Source organism: Salvelinus sp. IW2-2015, linkage group LG16, assembly GCF_002910315.2.
Source record: "Salvelinus sp. IW2-2015 linkage group LG16, ASM291031v2, whole genome shotgun sequence".
NCBI classification, from domain to species: Eukaryota; Metazoa; Chordata; class Actinopteri; order Salmoniformes; family Salmonidae; genus Salvelinus; species Salvelinus sp. IW2-2015.
The window spans coordinates 22,559,077-22,580,100 of record NC_036856.1 but is presented as its reverse complement, the minus strand read 5'-3'; the positions used below and the strand labels follow the sequence as shown (position 1 = coordinate 22,580,100).

At 42.7% G+C, this 21,024-nt stretch overlaps 1 protein-coding gene across 1 annotated transcript; it reads left to right on the top strand.

The window, feature by feature from the left end:
- The first annotated feature begins 1,465 nt into the window (after window positions 1-1,465).
- On the top strand, window positions 1,466-19,914 carry LOC111975287 (protein-glutamine gamma-glutamyltransferase K). Its single transcript, XM_024003489.3, has 14 exons — window positions 1,466-1,739; window positions 3,876-4,165; window positions 4,275-4,466; window positions 13,384-13,635; window positions 15,535-15,653; window positions 15,785-15,892; window positions 16,046-16,223; window positions 16,336-16,474; window positions 16,620-16,812; window positions 17,033-17,186; window positions 17,328-17,612; window positions 17,724-17,884; window positions 18,039-18,175; window positions 18,338-19,914. Exons 2-14 carry the CDS (start codon window positions 3,877-3,879, stop codon window positions 18,480-18,482), a joined length of 2,352 nt encoding a protein of 783 aa, XP_023859257.1. The 5' UTR covers window positions 1,466-1,739; window position 3,876; the 3' UTR covers window positions 18,483-19,914.
- Window positions 19,915-21,024: the final 1,110 nt, after the last annotated feature.

The following is a 21,024-nucleotide window of genomic DNA, read 5'->3' as shown; positions in this document are numbered from 1 at the left end:
TATTCCCGACATACTACCATCAGCAGAATATGTTTGTGTGTGTCTATGTTTGTGGGCATGCATGTATGTGAGAAGCAAAGGGGTGTTTTTTAAGTGTTTTGTATCTCTGTTCCACCATTTATTCCACTTGTGTGGGGAGATGGATTCACAGTGACCCCCACTATTGTGTAAGTTAACAATTTGGGTAAATATACATATACTGGCACAATCCACAACTGTTAAAGTTAAGTGAAAAAACAAAGTGTGTGGTTAATCTATGTAGGGTTGAATTCTAGTGACACGCTGTATTCATTCTGAGTCATTAGGAAATTCTGGCAATGATTGCCAATAAGTTTGCGTTTCATCTCCATGGCACGTGAACCTGGGTCCTAAGAGGCATTCCACTAAATCTATTAATTCATGATAAATACTTACCCTCACTGATGACATACATAAATCAATTTATTTTACATTTCTACAAAATCATTTGAGATGAATGTTGAGATATGTGAAGCATCAAGTTATGAGATATCCCACTATCATGTGGTAAGGGCTGTGTTTGAGATAAAACATCTATTCTGTTTAAACTCAAAGAGACCGATAGGGAGCTTACATCACAAATGTATGTCTCAGATATGTTCAACTTTTACATGTACAGTATGTATCCCCATGAATTCTCTCAGAATGCACAGCCAGAGCTAACTGTTTTACAATATAAAATACAACATGTCTTAACAATGTCTTAACTAATTTTCAAACTGCAGTGGCTACATATCATGTCCTAAAATGACTGCTCAGTGTTTGAAGTGTAGCATTCATCTGTGTTTGGTTGGGTTTGTTTGAACTTAATCAGAGGCAACTTTCAACTTGGGGTCACAAGATTTATGGAAAATTCAACTCTGAGGGGCTCACATGGAAGTGAGCGTGACATCACAAGTGAATATCTGAGATGTGTTTGGGGGGTGTCAAATTTGGAACCATTTGTCTTGACTGGTGTTCAGACAGCACAGTGGTAGAGAGACATGTTGCATAGAAGCCTGCCTGATTAAATGACTGCATTCATGTGAACAGTCTCATGACATATCCCCTGTGTGTGTAAGATGCCTTTTCCTCCCTTTATCCTCTTTTTATCATTGTCATCTGGTTGTCTGGAGTTTTCACTGTTTCCTTCTGTGTTGAAATGTGTGTAGCCATTCACTTTGGTGTCAGGCTTGCTTAAAGTATCAAATTTTGTATTACTTTTAGAAAGTAAAAAGGGAAAGTCCTCAATGGGCTAAGAGTTTAGTTTGAAGGTTCGACACAAGTTAGGCTATTCGTGGTTTAGATTTTGACATTGACAAGATAGTTTGACATGTGCACACACAATGCTACAGTCAGCAACTAAGCCCGCGAACTGTCGAAATAATGTCAAACACGCGCCACTGCACTGATTCTATTATGGGAAATGGGACGGGCCAATTTGGGGAAAGTGCCCAGACTGACTGACTTCATACTGTATCAATGGACTAGGGGAGGAGAATGAGAAGGCGAGGAAGGTGTTTCTACTGTCTGTCTCATAATCTTGAGTTTAAAAGTTCTCTCAAAGAGGATACTAAGTAGTTCAACACAGTGTGAAGACTGCACAATCTGTGAAGAAGAGAGGACGCGCACAGCATACCACGGCAATATTATTTTGTGCCTGCGCACGGGACTGTTCAGTCAGCGGCTGCCAGTGGTGATTCAATAAACACTAACCCGTCGGAGAACACATAGGTTACAAAGTAAGTGAATATCTGTAAATGTCTGACAGTTAAAATCATGATTCATGAATTCAATTAATTCTCATCCAGATAGCCTGCTGTTTTTAAACTTAGTGGTGTTTGACACATTGTGAAATAGAATTCACTCTGTCTCTGTTCACACCGTGAGTCACAGATCATCTCATCCAGTTTGAGGAAAAGGATGGGAGATGAAACCATGTCTTTGGTCGGGGCTCACCTGTGATTGGCTGCTGGCAAAGTAACATACACCTTGAACTAATTTGTTTTTGTGACCTGCCTTATTTAATTGCTATTTTTAATTGCTCGTTTTCTGCAGTATTATGTCAGAAAGGTAATAACAAAGAAACAAATAATTCAAAAATAAAATGTTATTGGTCGTGCACAGATTTTGCAGATGTTATCGCAGGTGCAGCGAAATGCTTATGTTTCTAGCTCCAACAGTGCAGTAATACCTAACAATACAAAACAATACACACAAATCCCCAAAATAAAGAAATTAAGAAAGTTCAGAACAAGCAATAGCAAAGTCTGGAATATAAATATATATGTATATATACAGTATATATAGCACTTGTAGGCAAGAGTTCACTCACATGCATACACCTCACCAGCCTACAATACTTGACTTACAGTATGACTATCTCATCCTCTCTCTTCAGTCCCACCCTCATCATATAAATACATACATCTACCATATAAATACATACATCTAGACACTACTACACTAGACACTACTGCACATCTACCACCTACTGTAGCTGTATCCAAGCCTGAGGGCAAACCCTATCAACAGTGACTGCTGTACAGTACTGTATGTAATCAAGTCTACCAGGTGAGAGTTCCTGCTTCAACGGTCCACTCCTTTCTTTGTATCAGTCAAAGTCTAGCCATGCCTAACCAACAGACTTCTGAAACATGCTCACAGCCACAGGCAAAACATTCACTCCTGGCAGATTAGATGGTGAGCATATTCTTTCAGCTCTGAATAAGTGAAAATGATTCCTCAATTACATTGGGGTGTGGTTGCTGGACCTCTCTTGTTTCACAAAATGTCATAAAAAATTATTTAGCTGCAGTGACTCAAGCTCTGAGGTACACTCCTCCACACTTAGCGGCAATTCATTAATTGTACATTTTCCGTCTGTCCACTGTATGTAATAATATTGTACTTACAAGCTAGATACAACACAGAGCAGGTCTACTGGACATGGCTAAAAGCCAAACTGGACATTCACCCATTCTCAAATGGAACACATTCCCATTCCGTACAATCCTGCCCTCAACCCGTTCATATTTTTGGCACTGGGGCAGGTGGTGTACTTCTTAGCCTATCATTGTGTATATGTATGAGCATGTGTCCGTATGTCTTTAATGGTTTGTGTGTGTGTGTACATATTATGTGTTTGAATGTACAGTATGTGTACACATCCATGTGCATACTGCTTGTGTCAGGATTCAAGTTATTGTTGCAGTTTCCATTTTTAGTTAGATTTCCTATATCCCACTTTTCCACTTATTCACACATCTCAGCAGTTGCTCAATTTCTATTATGAATTCAAAATCAGTGTAATGTTTTCTCACTCCCTTTCCCAGTTGTTTTTCAGTCTGAGGGCAGAGGTGTTAAGTGTATTAGTAATGAAGAAGAAGCATTCTTTTCTTTCTCTGTCTATAATTTATCTTCCATTTCTCCACTCTTTTCTTTGATTCTCCTCATTGGCACGTACGTAAGGAATGAGCCTGCCCTCTTCCAGTGTTACCTCATTGAGACTGTGATCTGTCACTATGTAGCAACAGTTAGTGAGAGGCAAGAATGCAGACAGAGTGTGGGAAAGACTTTCAGAGGGACTAAAGAAGTGACTGGATAGGCCTCTACAAAGAGGATTATGAAAAAGTTGGATAAGAATGAAAGAGTTGGATGAAGGAGCAATAGGACAGAAAAACAACATACACACATGATAAGGAGATGCTAGTTAGCTTGCATGCACTCATGAGAGCACAACATTTGATTTGTGATGCAAATTGACCAATTATAATGACATATGTTCAAAAGTTATCGGATGGATATGGATTGATGATAGAGTAGTAAGCACAAGCAAAATGACAACAATACATGCTCCTCTTTTTTTTAATTCTCAGGATGCCTGTGGAAACGCTGTCAGTCAGACACACTCTGTCTAATGTGGGTAGGTTCCCATCAGTCACATTGGGATGGGGGCAGGATGTGCCAGAGAAGGAGGAACCAGAGGAGGAGAACACAGAGGAGGGGGCGTGTCGACAATGGTTACGTAAGATCTGTCCTTGCTGCTGTCAAAGACTGAGCGATGATGATGACATCACAGATACGGTCATGACCGGGATCCCGGATGTCGACAACAATGCAGGGATGAATGCCGACAAGCCAGTCACTGGTGGAAGTGAGCTCGAAGGTAATTTACTCTTTTAAAACTATTATTATTACTACGCTAGACGTTGTGGCATTTGTAACAAAATGGTTGACTTTAAAATGGCCTTCCTTCCTTATATCCCTTTTCTCAGAGCTGTTGTTGACAGTGCGGTCCATAGACCTGATGAAAACCAAGACGGGTCTGAACCGCCTGGAGCATCACACAGACCGTTACTACGGTGATGACCTCATCATCCGCAGGGGGAATACCTTCATGATGTGGCTTGACCTCTCACGACCTTACTACCCCAACACAGACAGACTCCACCTGGAGCTTAAGACAGGTCAGTGAGATATTCTGCAGAATCATGATAGGCTACTATGACTCAATGGCCTCCCCGTCCCCCTTCTGGGAATCCCTAGGGCTAATAAGTGCACATGATAACAGCAAGCCCTTTATAACCAATCATGCGAACTCTGAGAGTAACTTTAAGTGGTTGTGTGTTTACGGGTATGAGCGTGTGTGCTTCTTTGTGTGTGCTTGTGCCTCTGAAGCCTGTGCCTCCACTATGTTTTGGTGGTTATCGCCATGGTAACTGATTCATCCATGTGGTTGGTGGCAAGTCTCCAGTGTTTTAGAGGAGAATATCTCACAGTCCTGCTCAAATCCCCTCTTTCCACTGAGGACTATATCCTACCATAAACAGCTTTAATAACCACCAACCAGCTCACCAACTCAATTCACAATGCCCTTTCAGCTTCTTGATTGTAAACTTTATCTTAGAGTATGAGTGTGTACTATACTGTATGAGGAGATGTGTCTTAAGCTTGCTGGGTGGTAGCCAGTGTATTAATAGACAAGCAGCAAATCACCATCTATGCCATGCTGGTATTTATAGAACAGCAACATGCAGGACAGATACTGTATGGAGCTTTAGAATGAGTGTACTGTGGGTGGACTGTAGGTGTGTTTGAGGAAGATATAGTTTCTCTACTTGTTTTTTCAAGCACACCCTATTGTGGTAGGACTGCACCCAGCTAGCACATTTGGTTCCTTGGAAGTTTTGGGAACAAACAGTATGTTTTTGGTTTCACATTGGTTGTGGGAACAAAGCCATACGTTTCCTGACTGGTAAAATTGCATGTTTTTTAAACGTTCTGAGAACAAAAGTGAAAGTCTTGCCTGTCCTGGGAATGTTTATTTTAATAGGTTGCAGGGAGGTTTTACTCTGGTTCCTTGAAAGTTTTCTATAAGGGCACAAGGCCAGACCCAGACACGGGAGGCAGATGGTCTGAGTCTTTGATATTTATTATATTCCAAAAGGGTAGGCAAGAGAATGGTCGTGGACAGGCAAAAGGTAAAAACCAGTTCAGAGTCCAGGAGGTACAGTGTGGCAGGCAGGCTCGAGGTCAGGGCAGGCAGGCGGGTACAGAGTCCAGAAACAGGCAAGGGTCAAAACTGGGAGGACTAGCAAAATAGATTAGAAAAAGCAGGATCACAGGGAAAACCAAGCTGGTTGACTTGAACAGACAAGACGAAGTGGCACAGAGAGACAGGAAACACAGGGATAAATACAACAGGGAAAATAAGCAACACCTGCAGGGGGTAGAGACAATCACAAGGACAGGTAAAACAGATCAGGACGTGACTGTAACGCTCGTCTGTTGAAGAAGGAGTGGACCAAAGCGCAGCGTGGTAAGTGTTCATGATTTATTCTGAAAAAACACTTGAACAAAATAACAAAGAGCAAAACGACAACGAACAGTTCTGTCAGGTGCAGAAACACAAAACAGAAAATAACTACCCACAAAACACAGGTGGGAAAAGGCTACCTAAGTATGGTTTCCAATCAGAGACAACGATAGACAGCTGTCCCTGATTGAGAACCACACCCAGCCAAAACAAAGAAATATTAAACATAGAAAAATTAACATAGAATGCCCACCCAAATCACACCCTGACCAAACCAAAATAGATACATAAAAAGCTCTCTAAGGTCAGGGCGTGTCAGTAACAGTTTTCCTGTTTCTTTTATTAACGCTTTGAGAATGGAAATGATAGGTTATTTGGAGGTTTTTGAAGAACTTCCTTAAAACTTTCACTGAATGTTTAAATAAGACTGCTATATTATTTTGGGTTACCTTTTATGAAATCCAAGCACAGATAGGACACATGGAAATGTATTTCTTTAGGCATTAATCATGCAAACACACAAAAAAATTGTGACATAGGATCAATGAGATTTGAACATTTAAGAGATAAGAGAACTACAAGTTACCACATTGTATAGCGTATAATTGTATAGCTTACCACCTTCACCTATGAAACTTTCCTTCACTGCGTTTTCAAACCCAAAGACTATTTAGATGGTCCACTTTTTGTTATGTTTCAGCCTTATTCTAAAATGGATTACATTGGGGTTTTTCTCTCATCAATCTCGTAGCCAGTTACTATTGCAGTTCTGTGGGTGTAACATTTATTGACCTTCTGGAAACATAGCTCGTATTATAAGGAGGATGGGATCCAACCAAATCATTTGGGTTCCTGGATCCTTTCACAGCATTATAAGGCTGCGTTGAGACAATGACTTATCAATAACCCAAGTCCGTCTTATTTAATCCCTACCATTGTGTCGCTAAGTTGTCATAATGCTTCAGCAAATGTACATTATCCCAGGGGCATTGGAAGACACAATGTAAGTAACCTAATTTATGTCCCACTTACTGCCCTGAAGGCCTCTGCTGATCCTACAGTTTTTGTATGCAGTAATCATATGCTTATGAACCAGAATTATACAGTTAGCACTGAGGAGGTGTGCCCTAGCAGGAAGTACAATGCGTGCAGCTCACCCTACACTAACATAAATAACCAGAGGATGTCTACCTCTGCTGAGCTTCCCAGTAAAGCAAGAAAAACAATCAAGCATCCCAGACAAGTGTTAAAAATAGCCCACGTTAACATATGCATCTTAAGAAACAAGGTTCATGAAATCAATAATTTGCTAGTAAGATGCCATTCATATTCTGACAATCTCTGAAACTTACTTAGATAATACAATGGTAGCAAGCTCTTTTTTTACGTGATATCCAATTGGTAGTTACAGTCTTGTCCCATTGCTGCAACTCCCCTACGGACTCGGGAGAGGCGAAGGTGCCAAGCCACAATGCTTCAAGACACGCTGCTTGCTTAACCCGGAAGCCAGCCACACCAATGTGGCGGAGGAAACGCCGTACAACTGGTGTCCAAAGTCAACGTGCATGCGCCCGGCCCACCCCAAGGAGTCACTAGAGCGCGATGGGACAAGGACATCCCGGCCAGCCAAGCTCTCTCCTAACCCTGATGATGCTGGCCAATTGTACCAAAAGCGCCTCATGGGTCTCCCGGTCACGGCCGATTGGGACACAGCCTGGGATCGAACCCGGGTCTGTAGTGACACCTCTAGCACTGCGATGCAGTGCCTTAGACCTCTGCGCCTCTTGAAAGGCCCATGGTTATAAGATCTACAGAAAAGACAGAAATCCAAAAGGTGGAAGTGTGGCTGTTTATATTCAGAACCACATTCCTGTAAAGCTTAGAGAGGATCTCATGGTAAATACTGTTGAATAAATATGGCTACAGGTTCATCTGCTTCACCTAAAGCCCATTCTGGTGGGAAGCTGCTATAGACCACCAACAGTCAGTATCTGGATAACGTGTGAAATGCTCGATAATATATGTGATATCAATAGAGAGGTATATTTTCTGGGTGATTTAAATATTGATTGATTTTTATCAGGCTGCCCACTCAAGAGAAAGCTTCAAACTGTAGCTAGTGCCTGCAATCTGGTTCAGGTTATCAATCAACCTACCACGGTAGTTACAAACAGCACAGGAATTAAATCAAGATGTATTGATCAAATCTTTACTAATGCTGCATAAATTTGTTTGGAAGCAGTATCCAAATCAATCGAATGTAGCGATCACAATATACTAGCCATATCTAAGAAAACCAAAGTTCCAAAGGCTGTGCCTAATATAGTGTATAAGAGGTCATACAATAAGTTTTGTAGTGAGTACTATGTTGTTGATGTAAAGAATATTTGTTGACACATTTATGAAATCGCTTATCACAGTTACTAATAAGCATGCACCCATTAATAAAATGTCTGTAAAACTGTTGAATCCCCGTGGATTGATGAGGAATTGAAAAATGGTATGGTTGAGAAGGATGAGGCAAAATAAATGGCAAATAGGTCTGGCTGTACAACCGATTGGCAAATGTACTGCAAATTGAGAAATCATGTGACTAAACTGAATAAAACGAAGAAACTACACTATGAAACAATGACATAAACAATGATAGTAAAATGCTTTGGAGCACCTTAAATAAAATTTTGTCCAAAAAGGTGTCAGAATGGTGGGTGTAGCTGGTGTATGCAGTCAGGCGCAGGAGAGCAGAGAATTGGGAGCAACGTAACTTTACTCAGAATAATGGATGGTGCAAGGTAAAACAATACACTTGCAAACACAAAACACACAAACATCAACTTTTACGCACGGGCAAGAAACAGCACCCGTCGAAATAACCAGTCACCAACATTACCGAACATGACATAAAACAATCCCGCACAACACCATGGGGGAAACAGAGGGTTAAATACATGAACAATAATTAGGGGAATGAAAAACAGGTGTGTAGAAACAAAGAAAAAACAAATGGAAAATTAAAAGTGGATCGGCGATGGCTAGTAGACTGGCGACGCCGAGCGCCGCCCAAACAAGGAGAGGAACCGACTTCGGCTGAAGTCGTGACAAAAGGCAAACTCCACGCCATCATTCATTGAATCAGATGTCTCATTCATCACAAAACCCACCGCTACTGCCAACTACTTTAATTATTCTTTTAATTGGCAAGATTAGCAAACTTAGGCATGACATGCCAGCAACAAACACTGGCATTACACAAGCAAGTGTCACAAGGATGACGCTGGAGAGGCGAAGCAGGTACGGGGAGTCAAACATTTAATAGGGAACGGACATAGAACGAGACAGGAACAGCGTCAGCACACGGGTAACAGACAAATTACAATTAATGCAGCAGTGGGGAACAGAACTTGGGAACTGACAAATATAGGTGAGGTAATAAACAGGTGATTGAGTGAGTCCAGTTGAGTCCAATATCGCTGATGCGCGTGACGAGGGAAGGCAGGTGTGCGTAGATGGTGGCAGGAGTGCGTAATGCAGGGCAGCCTGGCGCCCTCGAGCGCCGGGGGGGAAGAGTGGGATCAGGCGTGACAGTAGTACCCCCCCACCCCTAGTGGCGCCACCCGGTGTCCCACCTAGGCGAACCGGCCGAGACATGAGCGCTGGGCAAGCCGGCTGGGGGTAAACTCCCCACGAACCGGCAGGGGCGTAGGAGCCTGGCGAGCCGGCTGATGCAAGGGAGCCCGATGATCCGGGGGAGCATGACGTGGGATGGAAACCTGCCGAGTCAACCTAGGCAAGGAAACCTCTCGAGCCAGCCAGGGCGTGGAAGCCCGACGAGCTGGCTTAGGCACCCCCGGTTCCATCGGCGGCGGAATCCACCCCGACGTCATCAACAAAACCAAAAGAAATTCTGGCCCGGCTGGGCGAACAAGACCTGACGATCTGGCTGAGGCTTGACGTGGGATTGGCGCCTTCCGAGCCAACCTGGGCAAGGAAACCTCTCGAGCCAGCTAGGGCGTGGAAGCCCGACGAGCTGGCTAAGCACCCCCGGTTCCATCGGTGACGACCCAGGACCGACGTCATCACCAACCGGAACGCCAGTACTCCCCGATGCTTTGTGTGTTGGCTGCTGCATTCTGTCACAAGGATGACGCTGGAGAGGCGAATCAGATATGGGGAGTCAAACATTTAATAGGGAACGAGACAGGAACAGCGTCAGCACACGGGTAACACAGACACATTACAATTAATGCAGCAGCGGGGAACAGAGCAGGGGAACTGACAAATATAGGGGAGGTAATAAAACAGGTGATTGAGTGTCCAGGTGAGTCCAATATCGCTGATGCGCGTGACCAGGGAAGGCAGGTGTGCGTAAATGATGGTGGCAGGAGTGCGTAGTGCAGGGCAGCCTGGTGCCCTCGAGCGCCAGGGGGTAAGAGCGGGAGCAGGCGTGACAGCAAGTATAACTGATCAAATGATGAAAGCATTGCAATTTTGCAATTTGCAATTTTGGGGAAGAGGTGAAAAAGTATTGTTGTCTATTAACAATGACAAGCCACCGAGGTCTGTCAACTTGGATGGAAAATTACTGAAGATAATAGCGGAAGATATTACCACTCCTATTTGCCATATCTTCAATTTAAGCCCACTAGAAAGTGTGTGCCCTGGGGGCCTGGAGGGAAGCGAAAGTTATTCCCTTACTTAAGAATAGTAAAGCCCCCTTTACTGGCTCAAATAGCTGACCAATCAGCCTGTTACCAACCTTTAGTAAACTTTTGGATAAAATAGTTTCACCAGATACAATGCTATTTTATAGTAAAAAAAATGGACAATAGACGTTCAGCACACACAGGGAAGGACATTGAACAAGCACAGCACTTACAAATGACTGATGATTGACAGAGAAATTGATGAAAAAAAGATTGTGGGTGCTGTTTTGTTATTATTGTTATTATTTTGATATTATTGATCATAGTCTTTTGCTGGAAAAATGTATGTGTTATGGCTTTACACCCCCTGCTATATTGTGGATAAAGAGTTACCTGCCTAACAGACCACAGAGGGTGTTCTTTAATGGAAGCCTTTCCAACAAAATCCAGGTAGAATCAGACATTTCCAGGGCAGCTGTCTAGACCCCTTACTTTTTTCAATCTTTACTAACGACATGCTACTGGCTTTGAGTAAAGCCAGTGTGTCCATGTATGCGCATGACTCAACACTATACATGTCGGCTACCACAGCTACTGAAATGATTGCAACACTTAACAAAGAGCTGCAGTTAATTTCAGAATGGATGGCAAGGAATAAGTTAGTCCTAAATATAAAAAAACCAAAGCATTGTATTTGGGACAAATCATTCACTAAACCCTAAATCTCAACTACATTTTTTTATGAATAATGTGGAAATTGAGCAAGTTGATGTGACTAAACTGCTTGGAGTAACCCTGGATTGCAAACTGTCATGGTCAAAACATATTGATACAACAGTAGCTAGGATGGGGAGAAGTCTGTCCATAATAAAGCGCAGCTCTGCATTCGTAACAGCACTATCATCAAGGCAGGTCCTACAGTTTTGTCGTACCTGGTCTATTGTTCAGTCTTGTGGTCAGGTGCCACAAAGAGGGACTTAGGAAAATTGCAATTGGCTCAGAACAGGGTAGCACGGCTGGCACTTGGATTTACACAGAGAGCTAACAATAATAATACGCATGTCAATCTCTCCTGGCTCAAAATTGAGGAGAGATTGACTTAATTTACTACTTGTATTTGTGAGAGGTATTGACATGTTGAATGCACAGAGCTGTCTGTTTGAACAACTGGCACACAGTTTGGACACCCATGTATACCCCACAAGACATGCCACCAGAGGTATCTCACAGTCCCCAAGTCCAGAACAGACTATGGGAGGTGCACAGTACTACATAGAGCCATGACTACATGGAACTCTATTCCACGTCAAGTAACTCATGCAAGCAGTAAAAATTTGATWAAAAAATATACCTTTACGGAACAGCAGAGACTGTGAAGGCACAGACACATGCATACAAACACACAATAACATATGTACAATACACACACGTACACATAGATTTTGTGTTGTAGATATGTGGCTGTAAAGTATGGGCCTGACGGCACACACTTAATATGTTGTGAAATCTATTGTGAATGTATAACTGCCTTAATTTTGCTGCACCCCATGAAGAGTAGCTGCTGCCTAATGGTGATCCGTAACAAATAGAAATACCCCATAATGAAAAAACTGTTTTTTAGACAACTGAAATATTACATTTAAATAAGTATTCCGACGCTTTACTCAATACTTTGTTGAAGCACCTTTGGCAGCGATTACAGCCTCGAGTCTTCTTGGGTATGACACTACAAGCTTGGCACACCTATATCTGGGGAGTCTTCTCTGTATATCCTCTCAAGCTCTGTCAGGTTGGATGGGAAGTGTCACTGTACAGCTATTTTCAGGTCTCTCCAGAGATGTTCGATCGGGTTCAAGTCCGAGCTTCGAAGGTTCTCCCATCTCCACAGAGAAACTCTTGGGCTCTGTCAGAGTGACCATCGGGTTCTTGGCTTGGTTTTTGCTCTGACATGTACTGCCAACTGTGGGACCTTATATAGACAAGTGTGTGCCTACCCAAATCATGTCCAATCAATTGAATATACCACAGAATATACCACCGATTTTCACTTTGTCATTATGGGGTATTGTGTGTAGATTGATGAGGCTAAAAAACGATGTAATCAATTTTATAACAAGGCTGTAACATAACAAAAAAATCATAGAAACAAATCATAGAAAACAAAACATAGAATGCCCATCCCAAATCACACCCTGACCAAACCAAATAGAGACATAAAAAGGCTGTCTACGGTCAGGGCGTGACACTAGCACTACACAGCTGATTCAAATAATCAACTAGTCATCAAGATTTGATTATTTTTATCAGCTATGTAGTGCTGGGGCCAAAACCAAAATGTGCACAACTTGGGGTCCCCAGGACCGAGTTTGGGAAACGCTGGCCTAGTGTCTCCTGGTTTTTGGGTTTTCCTTTCAATTAGGACCTAGACAACCAGGTGGGGGGACCCCATTTCAAGAAAACATGCACTCATTAAGATCAGGTGTGGCCAATTAGTGGGCGTGGCCAACACACCTGAACACACTTAACATGATAGAGGATAGAGAGAGTTTTGTTGATGCTGAGAACAGAATGTATGTTTTAAAATAACAGAAGTTTTGGTTGTAATGCAACAAAATAGGAAAAACGCCAAGGGGGATGAATACTTTTGCAAGGCACTGTAGAACTCCTTTGGGAGGGAATACATTGATGGCGTTTATAACTAAGTACAGGAAATGAGCCAACGTGTGTCTGTGAAAAGTTTTATTACGATATGCAACTCTTGTTTTTGGCAGCTTTGCCCCAAAAAAATTTGTGACAGCAACTTCATGTAATTTTTTGCAAAAAGTGATCAATTCAGTTAAAATAGGAGTAACAGATATTGCACCACAGAATTGCACCACATTTTCTTATCCCACTGAGTAATATGTCTGTGTGTTTATGGGACAGGATCCCTGCCTACAGTGGCAAAGGGCACCCATGTCATCATCCCATTGGTTGAGGAGCTGGAGGATAACCGCTGGGAGGCCAAGATCGTGAAATGGGACGGCAACAGGATCAAGCTGTCTGTTAACTCCCTGCCCACTGCCATGATTGGCCGATACCAGCTCACTGTGGCAACGCAAAGCCCGAAGGGCAAGGCCACATCTACACATGACCCAGGGAATGACATCCGCATGCTGTTTAACCCTTGGTGTGAAGGTGAGAGAGAGAGAGAGAGAGAGAGAGAGACGACGAGAGGAAAGAGAGAGAGAGAGAGAGAGAGAGAGAGGAGAGAGAGAGAGAGAGAGAGAGAGAGAGACGGGGGAGAAGCGGAGAGAGAGAGAGAGAGAGAGAGAGAATTAGTTAAAACTTCTTATGGCTGCAGGGGACAGTATTGCGTTAGCTTGATGAAAAAGTGCCTAAGTGGCCCAGAGTTAAACTTGCCTTAGCTCCTCAGTCCCAGTTGCTTAATATATGCCATATTATTATTTAGTACTTGGATTAGAAAACACTCTGAAGTTTCTAAAACTATCTTTAATGATGTCTTGTTGAGTATAACAGAACTCATATGGCAGGCAGAAAACCTGAGAAATAAATCAACCAGGAAGTGGGAAATCTGAGCTTTGTAGGTATTTCAACTCATCGCCTATCGAATACACAGTGGGGATATGGGTCAGTTTGCACTTCCTATGGCTTCCACTAGATGTCAACAGTCTTTAGAACCTTGTCTGATGCTTCTACTGTGAAGTGGGCGAATGAGAGGGGAATGAGTAAGGTCTGCCATGACCTGAACATGCACTGACCATGCGCGTTCATGTGAGAGCGAGCTCTGTTCCATCGCATTTCTGAAGACAATGGAACATTATTGAAGATTTATGTTAAAACATCCTAAAGATTGATTCAATGCATCGTTTGACATGTTTCTACTGACTGTTACGGAACTTTTTGACATTTCGTCTGCTTTTAGTGAACGCGCTTCGTGACTTTGGAGTTGTTTACCAAACGCGCTAACAAAAGTAGCTATTTGGACATAAATGATGGACATTACCGAACAAAACTAATATTTCTTGTGGAAGTGGGATCCTGGAGTGCATTCCGACGAAAGATCAGCAAAGGTAAGTGAAGATTTATAATGCTATTTATGACTTTTGTTGACTCCACAATTTGGCGGGTAACTGTATGGCTTGCTTTTGGGTGAACGCTGTTCTCAGATTATTGAATATTGTGCTTTTGCCATAAAGCTTTTTTGAAATCTGACACAGCGGTTGCATTAAGAACAAGTGTATCTTTAATTCTATGTAAAACATGTATCTTTCATCAAAGTTTATGATGAGTATTTCTGTTATTTGATGTGGCTCTCTGCAATTTCTCCGGATATTTTGGAGGCATTTCTGAACATGGCGCCAATGTAAACTGTGGTTTTTGGATATAAATATGAACTTAATCGAACAAAACATATATGTATTGTGTAACATGAAGTCCTATGAGTGTCATCTGATGAAGATCATCAAAGGTTATGAATTCAATTCTATCTCTATTTCTGCTTTTTGTGACTCCTGTCTTTGGCTGGAAAAATGGCTGTGTTTTTCTGTGATTTTGCGGTGACCTAACATAATCGTTTGTGGTGCTTTCGCTGTAAAGCCTTTTTGAAATTGGACACTGGGGTGGGATTAACAAGAAGTGTATCTTTAAAATGGTGTGAAATACTTGTATGCTTGAGGAATTTTAATGATGAGATTTCTGTTGTTTGAATTTGGCGCCCTGCACTTTCACTGGCTGTTGTCATATCGATCCCGTTAACGGGATTGCAGCCCTAAGAAATGAATACAAAGAGAGCTTATCCCTGTTCTCAGCCCACTGACTTAAAAATAATACTCACACCCAACATAATAGATCTCTGTGTGGTATCATGAAACATAATCTAACCGGTCAGGTAAGCCATATATTTGTGTAATGAAGGAAATTTGTGTCATTCAGAAGATCTAGTCTTACACCGTTCTGTAAACTCAGAGACTCTCCATAGTCCACTCCACCCTCATTTCAGGCTGATGACATGACATGATGGAATTGTTTTATTTTTGAATAACTGAATCTGACCGCTCTCTCTCTCTTCATCAGATGACACAGTGTACATGGACGATGAGGATGAGAAGAATGAGTATGTCCTGAATGACGTCGGCAGGCTTTACTATGGCACAGAGAACCAGATTGGTGCAAGAACATGGAACTATGGACAGGTGAAGGAACATGAAGATTGTCAGTCAGGTGATGGGAAAATGTGGCCTGAGTAGGTCAGACCCAACTAACTTATTTCTATCATTGTCAATGCTTCTCTCTCTCCTTCCATCTCTACCTCTCTATTTCTCAGTTTGATGAGGGGATCCTGGATGCCTGTCTGTATGTTTTGGAGAAGAGTATAACCCCCCCCTCAGGCTGGGGAGACCCTGTCAATGTAGTTCGAGTCATTTCAGCCATGGTGAGTTCTCCTCGCAAACACAATGTGTCTTAAAAACCTCACTATTACCACTAACATCACTTCTAAGTCCAATCAATGTCCAACCAAACTGGCACCTCATTATTCCAACTATCAACTGAATCCAATGTGAATCCGTAATCTCCTTCATCCCAGATCAACTCCCCAGATGATTGTGGGGTCGTGGAGGGTAATTGGTCAGGGAAGTATGTGGGAGGGACTTCCCCTACAGCCTGGAGTGGCAGTGTGGACATCCTGAAGAAGTACCATAAGGACGGAGGCATACCAGTCAGATATGGCCAGTGTTGGGTCTTCTCTGGGGTCACCACCACAGGTTAGTTACTGTACGTGTGTGTTTGTACATGATCAAATCAAATGACTTTTATGAGAGGGTGCTAGGTTGATATGCATTGACCCCTATCCTCTCACCATCCTATCTCTTTCAGTGTTGAGGTGTTTGGGCATTCCCTCCCGTAGTGTGTCCAACTTCAACTCTGCCCATGACACAGATGTCTCCCTGACAACAGACGTGTACTTCAATGAAAATTTGGAGTCTATAGATCACCTCAACACTGACTCCATCTGGTTAGTAGAATACAGTCACACTCTGACACATAATATCTCATTCAGTGTATCATCTTAGTCATGTCATCAAACACCATTCTTACAATATGGATTTACTAGATTCCATCTAAATTATAACCCATCCCTCCATCATTTCTGTCTTTAGGAACTTCCACGTGTGGAACGACTGTTGGATGGCTCGTCCAGACTTGCCACCAGGTCATGGTGGCTGGCAGGCGGTAGACTCCACCCCCCAGGAGACCAGCCAGGGCACCTTCCGCTGCGGCCCTGCCTCCATCACCGCCATCCGCAACGGACAAGTGTTCCTCAAACATGACTCACCCTTCATCTTTGCCGAGGTCAGTCTAGTCTAGTGTCTTCCTCTTTCTTCCTTTGTCTTTGCTGAGATGTCATTATCATACCTCTCTCTGCTTGACCTCAGCTTTCCATGCTAGCAGGGTACGTTTCACAAATAATCTTCTGTCTATCTCAGATGCACAGTGATGACCTCACATGCCCCTGTCAGTCTCAGATATTCTCCATCTCTACCTCTCTCTTCCTGCTGTACCTGTCCTGTAGGTGAACAGTGATAAGATATACTGGCAGAGGAACCTGGATGGCACCTTCACCCAGATCCACAGTGAGAAGAATGCAGTGGGCCACTGTATCAGCACCAAGACTGTGGGCTCAGACGAACGCAACGATATCACACACCTTTACAAGCACCCAGAAGGTAGCTTCACATAGCTGTGCAAACACTGACATGCATTACATATCATTGTTTTATTACACACGTATACAAGCAGACTCCTGTACAAGGCAAGCACCCAGAAGGTAAAATGCATTAATTCCCACTTTATTGTCATTCTATCAGGCACAGAAGAGGAACGCATTGCTGTGGAGACTGCCAGTCGCTATGGTTCCAAACCAGATACCTACTCCTCTCCAATCGCTGAGGATATATCAATAGAGGTGACCATGGATGGGGAGGGGCCACGCATGGGGGGAGATGCAAAACTGAACATTGTCATGCGAAATGCTAGTTCTCTACCACGCACTATCAACCTCCACAGCCAGGTGGCAGTCATGTACTACACTGGCGTGCTCAAGGCCACCGTCAAGAAGGACAAAACGCCTGTGGAGCTGCTAGCCAATGAAGGTGAGCCAATGAATATCTTGTATTACACATCAGTGACGTTCAGTCAGACAGTGTTATTCATTGCATGCCCAGGTTTTTCTGATCCCTAGTCCTGTCCTCCTCTCCTAACAGTGAAGACCCTGGAGTGGATCCTTGAGTACCAGCACTATCAGGACCAGCTAGTGGACCAGGCTGCTCTGATGCTGACCCTCTCAGGCCGGGTCACTGAGACACAGCAGGTCCTTGCCACTCAGTTCAGCTTCCGCCTCCGCACCCCTGACCTCATCATTAAGGTGAGACAAAACTAAACAGACTGAATGAATCATATCTACAGCATTTTTCTTTCTGTATATATTCTGTCTTTCTCTGTGTCTGATATTGTCTACTGATAATATGATTCAGAGATGTTCTGTAGTGGTAACAGTTTCCTATACTTTTCCCTCCTAGCCGGCAGGGGAGGCTGTGGTGGGGAAAAAGATGGCGGCTAAGATTTTCTTCACTAACCCTCTGCCACGCACGCTGAAGGGAGTGGTGTTCCATGTGGAGGGGCTGGGCCTGCAGAGTGTTCGACAGATCGCTGTTGGGTGAGAAACAATTATAATTCTGTTCATTATCTGCAGCTTCATCTAAGCACGGCTTTAGTCCTTATGACTCTGAAGGTGCACTATGTGTGACGTATGCTGTCACTGTTCTTTTATGTTCTGAACAAGCACAGGTCTGAGTGTCTCTCTCATCTCCTCTCTCAGTGACGTGGCCAGTCGCTCCTCTGTGACTCTGACGGAACACTTTGTTCCTACTCTGCCTGGATCCAGGAAACTGGTGGCTTCTCTGGACTGTAAGCAGCTCACACAAGTCCACGGTGTCGCCAACATTGACGTCAAGGAGAAATGAGCCTTTGGACACCATAGACCCCTTTTGGTCTGCTTTACAATTGAGGCATAATCACTGTGAATGACAGAAGACGTTATCACCCTCTCCTCTTCCATACCAGACCACTGATGATGCTGTCGAGTTCATTATGATGTTTGAAAGTACAGTCTAAGTTTGAGACACAGGAAAACCAAACACCATGCACAACAAACCTTTTCAATCATTATATGTTTCCACTTGAGGATTCCTGTCCCTTATATTGTAACATTTTTACATCCCTTCCACTCAATATCAGATTGGACCTGTATAATGTGCCTTGGAAAGTGCCTAAGCATATGATTACAGTCTTTACAAGATTGGTATTAGAACTTGTATAATTGCATGACATTTCAAAATGTATCTTACCTACTGAACAGAGCACAAGCTACAGTATATGACACATGGGAACAATAATGTTTGTTTAGTATGCTGTACAGTAAAGCAAAAATACTGTGTACAGAGTGGTTTGTTATGTTGCCAGAGCATTGTATATCTATGACACAATCAGCTTTTTCTCAGATATTATTTTCTAACACTTATTAGAAGGGGTATGTGAATAATGAATAATGCTATGGTGTTATTAACTTGTAAAACGTTGTTGATTTTAAGAGATCAGTTCTTTTYAACATACAGGTAACTGTCAAAATAAAGGAAACACTTGAGTAAATGAGGAATACATTGTATATTGAAAGCAGGTGCTTCCACACAGGTGTGGTTCCTGAGTAATTGACATCCCATTATGCTTAGGGTCAAGTATAYAAATTCTGGGCAGGCCAAGTTGCCCATTATTTTGCTACCATGGTTATGCCCCCATCCACAGGGCACGAGTGGGCACTGAATGGTTTGATGAGCATGAAAATTATGTAAACCATATGCTATCGCCGTCTCAGTGACCAGATCTCAACCCAACACTTATGGGAGATTCTGGAGCAGTGCCTGAGAGCGTTCTCCACCACCATCAACAAAACACCGAATTATGGAATTTCTTGTTAAAGAATGGTGTTGCATCCCTCCGATAGAGTTCCAGACACTTGTCGAATCTATGCCAACGCACATTGAAGCTGTTCTGACAGCTCGTGGTGGCCCAACATCCCATTAAAACCCTTTATGTTGGTGTTTCCTTTATTTTGGCAGTGTAAATGTCTAAAAGTAATTCTATGTGAAATTGATGAACATGACCGTATTATGAAGTCAAGTTAAAGATGCTCCAGCCCAGGTTTTGTAGTAATATCAGCTAGCTTTTCTAAATGGCAGCTTTGGTGCTTAACAAAATGAACAACCCTGAAGTGTCACAAACTGATGAAATGGCAGCTACATCACAAACAGTAGAGTCTGCAACTGTTTGAAAACATTTACATTTAAGAAAACAGAAAATATATTGTATTTGTGATATTTACGTTTTTATACTGTATTATACCATGTAAGTAAATGATTTCACTTCAATATTTTGCCCTTATTCTGTATGTGAGAGAGAGGATAGGATAAACTTTGTTCCCGAGTGGAAAATTATCTTAGGCACAGTGTGAGAGAGAGAAAGTGGTAAAGTGACAGAAGCAGTTCTACACAAGTACAATATTTGGTTGGGCCACCTCTCCCCTCCACCTTGCTGCATAACAGAAATTATTAGTGACCCTCCTTTGGACGGTTAATTTCTACACATTTTGCTATGGGGCATAGAAAAAATGTTGCCGTTTTAAAGCAAGTTTTCTGTAATTCAACATATTTTGCCATTGGGTGGTGTGAACATTTTATAACATATTTCATGCAATTCTACTAATTTTGCAATGGGGCAGAGATAAAAAATAATAATATCTGTTTTAAAGCAAAGTTCCTGCAATTTCAGACATTTTGCCATGACTTATGCCATGCTAATATGATATCGGAGTGAGAGTCAGTAACAAAATTAATGGGGGCCACCTGGAGGTCAGGGCCCTGGGCACGTGCACTGTCAGTATTCGGCCTCGATTACTACAAGTTTAGATAGTCTAGCCAGCTAACTACGAATACATTTCTTTTAAGATGACATGGCTAATTGAGTGACTGTCAGTGACTGACATAACAAGAAAAACTGCTGAACGATGCACAACCAAATGTCAAAATTGCACCTGGTGTATTCTACTATTCTTACACTTATAAGTTGAGACCCCGACTGAGTTCCTGAGTGTAGAGAAGGSAGAACCTTCCAGAAGGACAACCATCTCTGTAGCACTCCACCAATCAGGCCTTTATGTTAGAGTGGCCAGACGGAAGCCACTCCTCAGTAAATGGCACATGACAGCCTGCTTGGAGTTTAAGCACACAGCCAAGAATACTCAGCAGGAGTGGCTTCGGGACAAGTCTCTGAATGTCCTTGAGTGGCAGAGCCAGAGCCCAGAATTGAACCCGATCGAACATCTCTGGAGAGACCTGAAAATAGCTGTGCAGCGACGCTCCCCATCCAACCTGACAGAGTTTGAGAGGATCTGCAGAGAAGAATGGGAGAAATTTCCCAAATACAGTTGTGCCAAGCTTGTAGCGTCATACC